The sequence below is a fragment of the Hipposideros armiger genome, unplaced genomic scaffold (genome assembly GCF_001890085.2).
Source record: "Hipposideros armiger isolate ML-2016 unplaced genomic scaffold, ASM189008v1 scaffold_584, whole genome shotgun sequence".
Lineage (NCBI taxonomy): Eukaryota > Metazoa > Chordata > Mammalia > Chiroptera > Hipposideridae > Hipposideros > Hipposideros armiger.
Window position 1 is genome coordinate 938,237 of NW_017731934.1, and position 12,050 is coordinate 950,286.

At 40.4% G+C, this 12,050-nt stretch overlaps 1 protein-coding gene across 1 annotated transcript in view; it reads left to right on the forward strand.

Moving 5' to 3' along the window:
• PLD1 (phospholipase D1) overlaps positions 1–12,050 on the forward strand; it is a 149,757-nt gene that overhangs the window by 85,382 nt on the left and 52,325 nt on the right. The window contains exons 15-17 of the mRNA XM_019624322.1: positions 3,104–3,232; positions 3,998–4,116; positions 6,049–6,162. Of these exons, the coding sequence (XP_019479867.1) occupies positions 3,104–3,232; positions 3,998–4,116; positions 6,049–6,162 (362 nt within the window). The remainder of the gene's footprint in view (positions 1–3,103; positions 3,233–3,997; positions 4,117–6,048; positions 6,163–12,050) is intronic.

Below are 12,050 nucleotides of genomic sequence, written 5' to 3' on the forward strand. Positions count from 1 at the left end.
AGGGGTTAAGGGTTTTACTAAGTTACACCAGAGTCACAACACAGGGAGCCTGGCTGGCTTGTTTCAGGGGGCCTGAGAGTGAAGTGAATGGGACAGACTTTCTCCTAAGGAACCATCAGCAGAATTTCAATAGGATTTGGGAAGTGGTGATGGAGAGATGGGTAGAGGAGACAGTGAAGAGAGAGGAGCCAAAGGTGATGCTGAGGTTTGAACTTGAGTAACTATAAACAGGAAGCAGAAATCTCACGGAAAGACTTGGTTTTGTGGGGATGCTAATGCTTCTAGTGTTACACGTGATTTTAAAGTTCTGGTGGCACAATTAGGTAGACAAGGTCAAGTGAGGCACTAGAAGTGGCTGTAGAGCCAAGCCCAAAAGAGAAGCCAGGGCTAGAGGGGCCCACTTAAGAGAAAGTTGGGGAAAACCTTGTTAGGGAGAAGGAGTGAGATAAGATCCAGAGGATGAGTTGGAGTAATGGTGGGGGAATGCAGCCTCGGAAGCCAAGAGATGAGAGAAAAAGGAAGACATGCCAAAGCCAGAAGTCACTGGGGGAGGGGCAGGAGGACGTCCTTTCCATGAACATCAGCAGCCAGAGTCTGGGCCACTGAGAAATGAGGATTGCAGAAAACGGGCATGAAAAACCTGTACCGAAAGATAAGGCAGGTGCAGTTCTGAAATCCATTGTGAGCCAGATTACAGACTGGTGAGAACTCCCCAGGACAGTATTGCTGGTCTAAAATGCCCTCTGTTTTTATTTTATTTATTTTATTTTTTTTAAAGATTTTTATTGGGGAATTGGGGGAAGGGGAACAGACAAGTTGCTATCCTTTTGTTCTTAAGTCTAGAGGGCAGGGTCACTGGCCCTCATATGTGGGATCCAAACCAGGGCCCTCTGGCATCCCAAGCCAGCTCTTAAACAACGCGCCACTCGGCCGGCCCAAAAATGCCCCCTGTTTTTATATAGGTGCTCGTACGATTCGTAATCTCAGCAACGCGGGGTATTTGGCTCTTTTGCCTTAATATTTTATTTGTTCCTAAGAGGACCTTGATTTTTTTTTTTTTGGAATAGTTAGGCTGACTAAATGCAAAAAACAGATTTCAATTAGGAGCAGGTTGAATGCAATTAGTAACAAGATAATTTTCTAAGACTAAGAATTTCCTTGGTTTTGTTTTTCTTACCGTAAGTGATTGTTAAGTAGACATTAATTTTTGAACAAGTGGATGTGTATATATGCAAAACTTTAGCTTAGAGTTTCTCAATTGACAAAAACAAATTTTATATATACTGTATATACATATATATTTTTTTCAGTTTGGAATTTGACCCATTACTTATTGTATTCTTTGTCCCTTTTTATCTTTCTTTTCCTTTTTTAAACAAAGTGCTGGGCTTACTAAAGAGCCGACAGATGAGCAAACAGACCTAACAGTACTTTGTCGTCTCAGTCCTATAGAGCAGGAAAATAAATTACTGGGAGAAGTCAATAGAATTTTATCTTTCACATTTAGTTTTGTTAATCTTCAGCACTGTAAGACATTTTCCTTTAATAGAAAATTTTAATAACCTTCAAAGATTATTCAGTTTGACATAGAATACTAATAGTGTGGGGAGGTAATTGTTTAGGAACTTTCGCTCTGCAAATACTTATTGATTGCCTGTTGACCTCCAGGCCCTACACCAGGAGGTGATGGGAAGCACTCCCCACTCCCGAACCGTTTCTATTGTAGACTAGTGACAGCAGGGAGGGAGCATCCTTACAAAATGGTTCTACAGCAGTGCCAGTGACAACCTGTCTCTGCTGGGACCTGGGAGGTGTCTCTAGGGCAGGTCACCGCTAATGTGGCTCTTGAAGGATGATGAGGAGATCAGGCTGAGGGACGGAAGAGCATTCCAGGCAGAAGGAGTAATGTGACAACTACACAGAGAGGACAGACCAGGCCTGACCAAACACAGTGAGAAATGTGGTGCACATGGGGCCTGGGTTGTATGGGGAAGACCAAGGACCAGAGAGAGAGAGATTGACACCAGTTTGGGATGTCTATATACACTGAGCCCTTAGGATTGGACCCCCTGTAGGCAGAAGGTGATCCTAGAAAGCTTTTAAGCAAGGAGTCTGCATTTTTGAAAGACAATTCTGGGACAGTGTGGTGGTAGAGGGACCAGTTCAGTATTCTCACTGGCTACTGCATGTGGCACTATTTATTCATTCAACAAATACTTTTGCATCCGATGTCTATTTGTTAAGTGCTTCTTTTGTGCCAAGCGCTGCATTTGTGGTTTGTAATTCTGCTGGTCTTCCTGCTTAGTTGTCTCTATGGTCAATGTAGCCCATACACATACAAATGATTTAAGTCAAAGTATTTACCCATGAGTAGAGCTGTCACAGTAAAGCTCTCTGTGAAATGTTGTAGTATGTGGCTGCTTTGCGCCCATATAGTCATATGCTTCGGTCTGTTGTTGCAATAATGTTTCTGGATGTCATTTATAATTTTAGGAATATAGAATGTAAGAGCCCCAAAGATCTTAGATGTCATGTAGGCCAAATTCTTCCTTTCACACATAAAGGATTTCTGACCCAAAATGGTGAAGTTCAGTGTCACTTAGCTGGCCAATCCCAGGGCTGCAATGTTGGCTGCCTACAAATTTGAGATTCTTTCTTTTTGAGAATCAGCAAACAAGAATTAGGTATTAGTTGTTCGTTATATTGGTTGAGGAAAGAGAAAGGCACGCCTTCTTTCTGGCCTCTACACCTCATGTTTCTATGCCTGACCTGGCTTTACTGCTCCCTCATAGGCCCTCCTAGTAAGTTCTTTATTCACAGTTAACTCTGTAATCCATTCTCCCAGTGATCTGGCGGATGGTAAGAATAGGAATGTTGAATTTCATTGTCACATAATGAACCTGGCTATAGCCCCAACTGCCCACTAATAAAAACTTGAGAGAACGTTGTCAGTCCATAGCCGCAGATAGCATAGGCATAGGCTGCCCTAATTTTGAACCTTAACAAGAAAAGTGAAGAGGTCTCTAGGTGTTTCACGAATGAGCCTCCTTCCCTGGGGCTCACCTGAACCACAGTCTCTGAGTGAGTCTTGCTGTGTTCACAGACATGGGCTCCATCCGCAGTTTGCACACAGGCGTGGGAGAGCTGCATGGGGAAACCAGGTTCTGGCACGGGAAGGACTACTGCAACTTCGTCTTCAAAGACTGGGTTCAGCTTGATAAGCCTTTTGCTGGTGAGTACCATGGTAGTGGGTGGCTACTTATAGTTAGTCTTTTACTTGTCAACATCCCAACAAGTATGCGAGTGCATGATCTAATATCTTTTGTTTTCCTTTGTTTTGTTTTGAATATTTGCTAAAGCTTTGAAGACTATGATTCAGTCATATAATTAAGGATTTCTGGTAGTTATCGTAAGAAAAGAACATTGAAATAGAGCTTTGTTTGAAACCTCCAGGTTTTATATAGGCATATATTTGGGGTAATAATCTGTAACTCTGTAAAAGATGCTACCATTCCTTTGATCATCAATTCTACTTAACATCTTCATTTTCTGTCATTAAAATGACACATTTTCAGATTATCGCGGTGCTTCTAGGTGTAAGAGGAGATAGAGATGGCACTGCTTATATAGCCTGGCATTATTTCAATAGGATAAAAAAGAAAAGTAATATCAAGTACACAACCTTAGATCATTTGTCCCAATTCGCATCTTGCCTTGTCTAGTGATTATCTAATACTAATAAGTGCAACGGAAACATGGGGACCGGGGGCGGGGGGGGGGGGAGGCGTGCATGAGGGACTGGGTTCCTCAATGTGAGCTCTAGCTCTGCTTCCCTTGGTTATGAAGATACTGTTCCACCCAAGCCAAGAAATATACATCTAGTGAACATTACCATGTTTCCTTTGACTTATCATAGTTGGGGTCAGCGCTGGGGTCAGAAGGCTTCTGTCCCTGGCACAGAAGTTAGTGATGATCCTTGCCTGGGGCACCTGGGCAGATTTCATTGACAGGTACACCACTCCCCGGATGCCATGGCATGACATTGCCTCTGTGGTCCATGGGAAGGCAGCTCGGGACGTGGCGCGTCACTTCATCCAGCGCTGGAACTTCACAAAGGTACATGGATTGTAGTATTATGATTCAGTCCACGTAAAGGGAGACGGGTCTGGAAGAAAAGAAACGTAGAGAAGTGGCAAGAAGGGGACGCGGTGGCCATAGCTGTGTCATTCATCTGCTGTTGGGTGCCTGGTTGTCAGAGCGCCAGGGCCTCTGGGCAAAAGAAAAAGAAAATGCCCCTGAGCTTTTATGCGAGAGATGATTCAGAGCACAGAGGGGTCGATGCTACTATCACAGCCAGTGGTTGGATGCTCGGTGCTGTGATGAAGCATCTGGCCTGGGCTGATAGTCACCTGGAGGGCTATTGGAGGAGGGTGGGGGCCTTGTTTAGTGGAGAGAGCTCGGACTTTGAAGTCCTTCCAGTCTTGGCATTGCACTGGGTTCATACTGGTAGAGGCTTCTGGCTGAGCACAGTGAGCAGGATGAGAAGAGGCAGCCATCTTTCTGTTCTCTGGATTGGGTCTTCTGTAGTACGCCTTTGTTACTCTTAAGAATTTGATCTAATATTCATAAGTTAAATACCTATCATCCAGGTGTTATTAAGTTTCCATTTTATTTATGTTAAATGATGAGGTATTATGCTCCCTGATAATTTGGAGAAAGACTGAGTTTTATCAACAACTTAGAGTCTCAACATACTTTACATTTACATGGCATTATAAACAGTGGCAGTTCTTAGAAATAATGGAAATATCTTTAATAAAAATTTAGGAGGCATGAGTGAATAAACAGAGTAATATTACCTTTAACCTACTAGACAAGCAAAGATAAAAAAGCACTGCTAATACCTGCAATAGGGCTTGGGTTTTTTTTTTTTTAAATTGGGGAATTGGAGGAGGGGAACAGTGTTGGGGAATTGGGGAGGGGGACCAGCCAAGTTGTTGTTCTTCAATTTTCGTTGTGGAGGGCGCCAGCCGCCATCTGGCTGCCCGTTGGCAGTTCATGGCCTCTAAGCTCAAGGTGCTGTGTTACAATCTTAGTCGCGGGTGGGCATAGCCACCATCCCATGCGGGAGTCGAACCAGCAGCCTTGTTGTTAAGAGCGCACACTCTATCCACTGAGCCATTCGGGCGGCAGCTCAGCTCAAGGTACCCAGTTCAGTCTTAGTTGTGGGCGGGCATAGCCCACCTTTGAACAGGCAGTCTTGTTGTTAGGAGCACATGCTCTCACCAGCTGAGCCATCCTGCCACCTGTTGGCAGCTCAGCTCAGGCGCAGAGTCACGGGCCCATGTGGGAATCGAACTGGTGGCCCTGTTGTACAGAGCTCACGCTCTTAAGCTAACTCTTAACCAACTGAGCCACTTGGCCGGCCCAGATTTGGGATTTTTTATCTTCTGGGAGGTAAAATTGGTACAACACCAAAAAGCTTTTTAAAAAGTATACAGCCTTTGACTCAGAAAATCTTTTTCTGGTTTTAAAGAAGTAATCCAATAAAGTAACTTATTTTGACATTGCTTTCAATAATTCAAATAAAATAATAAATAACTGAAATGTTCACTAATAGGAATTTTTTAAACAAATTATGATCTTCCATACCATTTTACTGTGAAGTTATTAAAAATGATATATGCTGCTATATTGCTATGGCAAGATATCTACAACATAGTAAAAAAATCAGTTTACAAAACAATAATTCCATTTTTGTAATTATATGCCTCTATAACTCTAGATTATATTTAAGCTTTCTTTAAAAAAATAAAGCAATACATATTCCCTACAAAAGGTGAAAGAAGGAAAAACGGAGTTCTCTGTCTGGGAAATAGAAAGAAAATAATGATTATCTATTGCCTCTTCACCTACAAACATCCACTGTTAACAATTTTTTTTTCTATTTCAAATGAACTTGAATTTCTTTTGTAATCACAAAGTAAGGAAGAATGGAACTGTTTTCTCATTTAAATCTTTTTTTTTACCTGTTTTCCTTTATTTTAGATTATGAAATCAAAATATCGGTCCCTTTCTTATCCTTTTCTGCTTCCAAAATCTCAAACAACAGCCCATGAATTGAAATATCAGGTGCCTGGGTCCGTCCGTGCTAACGTACAGGTCAGTCTGGCTTTCTTTTTCACAAAGTGCTACTGGGTAAAATGACTGTTACTGGAGTAAATGCCTATTACACTGGCTTCACATTTTTCAATAAGGATAACTCCGAGGGAAATTTGAATGGACCTTTTAAAATTTAGTATTATATTTCCTGTTTAAAATGTATTCAATTTTTTAAAAACTCTTTTATAAATATAATCAAAGCATACCCTTAAAAAAGACCAGTCAAGGAAAAGCTTGTCTTTTAATTCCTTTTGAAGTGACTCGAGCAACATGATCCACAATAAACCAGGGGACTGATACTGGTTAAGCACCAAGAATGTGGCGGAAACTTTGCATCTAGGAAGCTAGTTATAATTCCGTCTAATTTTAATTCCTAACTAACCAAATGCCTTTTAAAGGGTCTTTTAGTTGAGAAAGGAATTTGCTTAATAGAGTCACAGAATTTTGCTATATCCAGCTAAACCATCTCAAATTACAAAGATGAGAATTAAGACCCAGTGGGACTATGAGACTTGTCCAGGGCACCTAACTAGGCATCGCAGAGCTTGAAATCCTACTCTGGTCCATTGTTAGTCGATCTGCTCCCTCTGCCAATTCCAGCTCAAATATCCTGAGATCATGCAAGGACAGAACTGGGATGGGGCACTTCTGGCATTGCCTTTTGTTCAAAGTTGTCACTGTCAGCATCAAAAGTATTGTTTAAATAAAGATCCAGGAGTCTGTTACTGACATCACTAATATTGATTTACATAATTTGGACATGGATTCTAGGCAATATGATGATATAAATGAAATGCCTAATTCAGTTACTTTATACTATGTGCCAGTAGAGTTGTGTGTGTATAAGAAATAAAAAGACATTTCAGACCATAAATCAAAAAATAGAACAATCAGAAAGATAAACCACTTAAGATAAATACCTATAGCAAATACTTAGTCTTCCAGGCTAAACGAGACAACTAATTTAAACTTAGAGGCATATATATATATATATGAATTCATGTAAGTTAATATTTTATGAACATGCTTAATTTTATTTTACTGGAAGGGAAAAACTGCCCATGATGTAAGATAAAATAAGAGAGTTAATATTAAAAAACAAGAGAATTTAAGATTTAAGATAGCATTAAAATTGACTGAATGATCAACTTATTCAAGTTAGCAGATACTAATTAAGCATCTGTTGAAAAGGCATTGCTGGGAATGGTACATTTTTATGATCAGCAAAGAACGTTTTATCCATGTTGCTATCTGTATGTCTTCTAATGCCTGTTGGTGAAGCCCTGTTTTATATATTTTCACCCAGCCACTCTGGTAAGGCAGATAGATATTCTGCATGTCCACGCTACAAAATGTCTCCCTTGATTCGCCTTCTCTGCATCACTGGATGTTGTTGTGTTAGAGATCGGGCTAGATCAGAGATCTCTCCTGTATGCGCACGTGTTCATCCTTGATACGCTCATGTGGGCTGGACTCAGGAACTTACAATGCCAATTAATTTGAAAGGATGTTTACCAAGACTCACTCATTAATTCTTTTATTCAATCAACATTTGTTTATTAAGTGCCATTTGTTTGCCCAGTGAAGTCATCAAAGCACACTTGGATGCCAAGGAGACAGAAAAGGAGTTCTCTACCTCGGAAAACAGTTAACCGGGGGGAGAGAAAGCTGTGATGTTAAAAGAATTCAGTTAGCACTACAAGGTGTGGTCTGGGACTAAATGCCAGTGTGAAAGTGTGGACCAGCACGCTGTGAGAGCTCGGCAAATGAGAGGGAGAGAACTAGGTGTCCTCGCTAAGGAAGAAGCTTGCGTGGTCAGGCGATGGTGGAACAGCTGCAGCAAACCATTTGTTCTTGAAGAAATGGTAGATGAAGTTTTGACCTCTATGGGCATAGAGTGCTGGCCTGGTTCATTTAGACCTGATTTGGGAGGTGTTAGTGAAATCTGGAACTTTTTTTCTTTCATCCAGCAAGAAGTGTGATAGATGGATGTTTTATAAAGATTAACCTAGATCAGAGTTCCTCAAACTGAGTTTTGCCTATAAAATGCTAATAGCTATTGTACAGAGAAAGATTCCCATGGACAGAAACATTTTTGCAGAAAATAGAATTTCTTGGTGCCTTTGTTATGCTGATGTGTATCATGAACTCATTAAGAGTGAATATGCTGAGAATTTCCCAAGCTTAAATGATGAGGATCTCTCATTTTGTCACATGTCTGTTTGCACCTCTCTGAACAAACACACTTTGGAACCTAAAGCTTATCCATATGAAGAACTTATTAGACTAGAGAAAGAACAAAAGCCAGGAGACCAGTAAAGAGGCTGTTACAGTAATTCTAGCATATACTAATTTTGTATTTGTAAATGAGTATTCTTTTCCTTAACGTGGATTCCCTTGCAATTTGAAAAGTGTTAGCCCTCTCAAAACCTGTATCTCTACTGGTTGCCAGTTGATGTTCTTCAGAACTGCTGAAATAACTCCAGTTGTGAAAGCAGTGGGGAAAGCCAGGCAATGCATCCTTTTAAAGAAGGAAAGTCTGAGATGAACAGAAACTGAAAAGAGAAAAGAAGTCTGTTTCATTTCTCCCTTTTGGTAAAGTTCTGACCATGGTATTGTTTCACTTCGCATTATTTATTGGCTCTAGACATTATCCATCTCGTTCTGGACATTACTGTTTTCAAGTCATGAATATATAGTGCTTAGAGGGTGAAAGCAATAATCTGGCCCAATCCCTGGTTTTCTAGAGAATCCAGAGGGAGGCGCATGGGGAGCTAGGACCTGCCTATGTAAGCTACTTAATTTTTAAAGGGTTTATTGTCGTATTTTCAAGTCATCCTCTCAGCTATGATGTGCAATAGTCAAATAACTATAACATGTCTTGTTTGAGAAATTTAATAAAATTCCTTCTTAGGTTTATTCTTTTTAACACAGATTTTAACATAATTTTTAACATAGTTTATTCATAACATAACTTAGAGACCATAAGCTCCATTAACTGAAAAGTGGCAATATAATGTAGCAAGGGAAAGAGGCAGATTCTAGAGTCAGCTTTGCTACATACTAGCTGTGTAACCTTGGGAAACTTACTTCACCTCTCTGAATGCATTTCCTTCATTTGTAAAACAGGTATCGTAATAGTATATGTCCATAGCATGATGATGGTTAAATAAATTAGTCCATGCAAAACACTTAGAAGGGTGCACCAGTTTAACGTATATCAATATTAGCTACAGCCTTCAAGCTTCCCTAGTGTTTTTAGAAGTTTGTAACAAAGAAGTTGACATTTCTCAGGATGGCTCACCAGGCTAGTTCTGGATACAAAATCTTTATACCATATACTATTTATTGAAATGGCAAAAAAGAACATTTCTTAAAATTGATAATAAAGGACATTCATGTTATTCTTTCATCTGCAGAAGGAAACCTAATTATTTAATATTTTTAATATAAAGACATTGAGTCCAGTCATCTTTGGTCACATACTGCTGGGAATTCCACACCAGCCATTGTGCACAGCTGTTGCGAAGGCTGACACAGCCAGCCAAGGAGACGAGAGCTGTGGCTGATACAAAGGAGGCCAGCCCCCACCAACAGGAATTTCTGCTTTTCAGAAAGTAATCCAAACTTGAGAGTGTACTTTAGCATTTTCTACTGACACTTTTAAAATAATCTTGGGTGTTTCCCCACAGTGCTGGGCATTCTCAGAAGTCTTCCAAGAGCACTCAGAAAAGTTATAGCAGCATAACGATTGCATTGTTCTGTACATCTGAAACTAACAATAAAAAAAAAAGTTATAGCAGGAGAATGTGTGGGGGCGGGTTTGGAGGAAATATACACAGAGTATATTGAAAAACTTTTCTTCCCTAAAAAGAACAAACTAGCTTCTTGAATGCCATCATTACCACTTAAGAGAAATGACCTAGACAGAGGTCACTTGACATGCCTGTTAAAGTAAAAGAAGATTACTGATGCCAAATTAGCATCAATTTAGAATCCAAACATGGGAATAATCCTTTTTATTACATTGGTCAGCTAATAGTAGAAAAGCCATTCCTTAGAAAATCATGGCTGAGAAGGCCTACCAAATTAAGGGAAATAATTCCACTGAAGTCTTGTCTTCAATCTCTCTATTAAAAAAGAAAAGAAAATATACAGGCAACTGTGAATGACATTTAAATTATACTACTGGAAAAACTTGTTCCCAAGCTTGGGATAAATGTCCACATGACATGCCAAAGGACACCAGTGTAGGAATCCGTGTAGATTTCAAAGGACAGCAAAATGTTTTGTACTGTGATAGGAAAAAGAAAGCCACTTAGTTTATCCCTAAGGCAGTTTCTTTCCATGGAAGCTGTTTTCCATTAATGGACCAGGTCTTCGTCCAGTATCACAGCCAAGTGTGCTCCGGTGGGCCCTCTCTGGCTGAAGCCACACGAGTGAGAATGCTTGCTCTGTGCCCCGCACTGCACTATTTTTTTGTGGATTACCTCATTTAATATGCACCAATTTATAAATAAGGCCCCTTTGGGACCCCTTATTGTTACAGATGAGGAAACAAGGACTTTGCAAGGTTAAAATAACCTTGAGTAAGTGGTGGGGATGAGACTGGATTCCAAGCGGCCTGCGTCCAGCACCTGAGGTCGTAACTGTTCAGCAGACTGTTTTGAATAAGACCCAGGATGGTTGCAACCACCAGAGGCTCTAGCCAGGCACAGTGGCTGTCAGGAGTGCCTTTGGTATCATCTTCTGTTGCCACACCCCCAAATCCATCCTCAGCAGCCTTTCTGAATCTTTCTAGCTTCCTAGAGCCCTTCACTATACTTTTTTTTTCCTAGGACGTCACGCCCCTTAAGACTTATTCTTCAAAAATTGTATCTTCTCCCTCTCCTTCAGCCTTAAGGTTAACTTTTGTCCCCTTTTGTACAGTCAAAAGGATGACGTTATTAGAAAAATTTGCACGCTGTGGTGTGGATGACACTCAGCTACAGAAAACTGCTTATTAGAAGGAGCGTGACAGTATGTGGGAGATTCCTGAACAGAATCTGCTTCTTGGTGCTCCTTACCTGCTGTGCTCCTCCATTCAGACTGGCAGACGACGGCCCAACAATTTGAGCCCTTCCCTTCTCTCCCCAGCCCATGCATGCCATTTGAGCTTCCACACAGATGCCAACTTCTGCAGGAAAGAAACATAAAAGCTGCTTTTGTCTTCACAGTCTTTGTTCCCTGACTGACTTGGGAGCTTAGGGAAATACAAAGGAATTAAGATATATGCTGGATTTATTGGGAATTCAAGCATTATAGTATGAGAAAACGCACTTGGGACACATACTAAGCAAGTTTTGAAAGTTTTCTTTCAAGAAGAGCTTTCTGAATTTCAATCCATATATTCAACTTGGGTATGCTGTATGTTAGGGCCCAAGAGATGGCTATCTTTTAAGTTAAAGAATAGGACACAGTTCAAGGAAGATGACTGGTTCTAGTTACCACTTTGAGGCTAAAACATAAAATGAGAAATATGCCCTTTTTATATACTTTAAAAATGTGTATTCAAACTCTAGTTTTGAAAAGTGTGGGTTAGATTTGGTACTCAGTATACTTGGGGTACCAAGGTAAGCCACATTTCTGTGTGCATAAGGGGGCATTTGAGGCTGGTCTTGGTTACCCTAGTTTAAAACAGAAATTCAAGACAAGTTGTTTAGGCCAGTTAAGAAAAAGGAGAGAGTAAATCTTAAATTTAAAACAAAAGAAAGTCAATTAAATGTGTTTACCATCTTTGGCTGTTTACAAACTTTCTAGACCATCAAGCATTTAAAGCAGTTGATTTGTACATCACCTCCGGGTTCTGTGGTTCAGGGTGGAGGCAGGGTAAAAGGCAAATTTATATA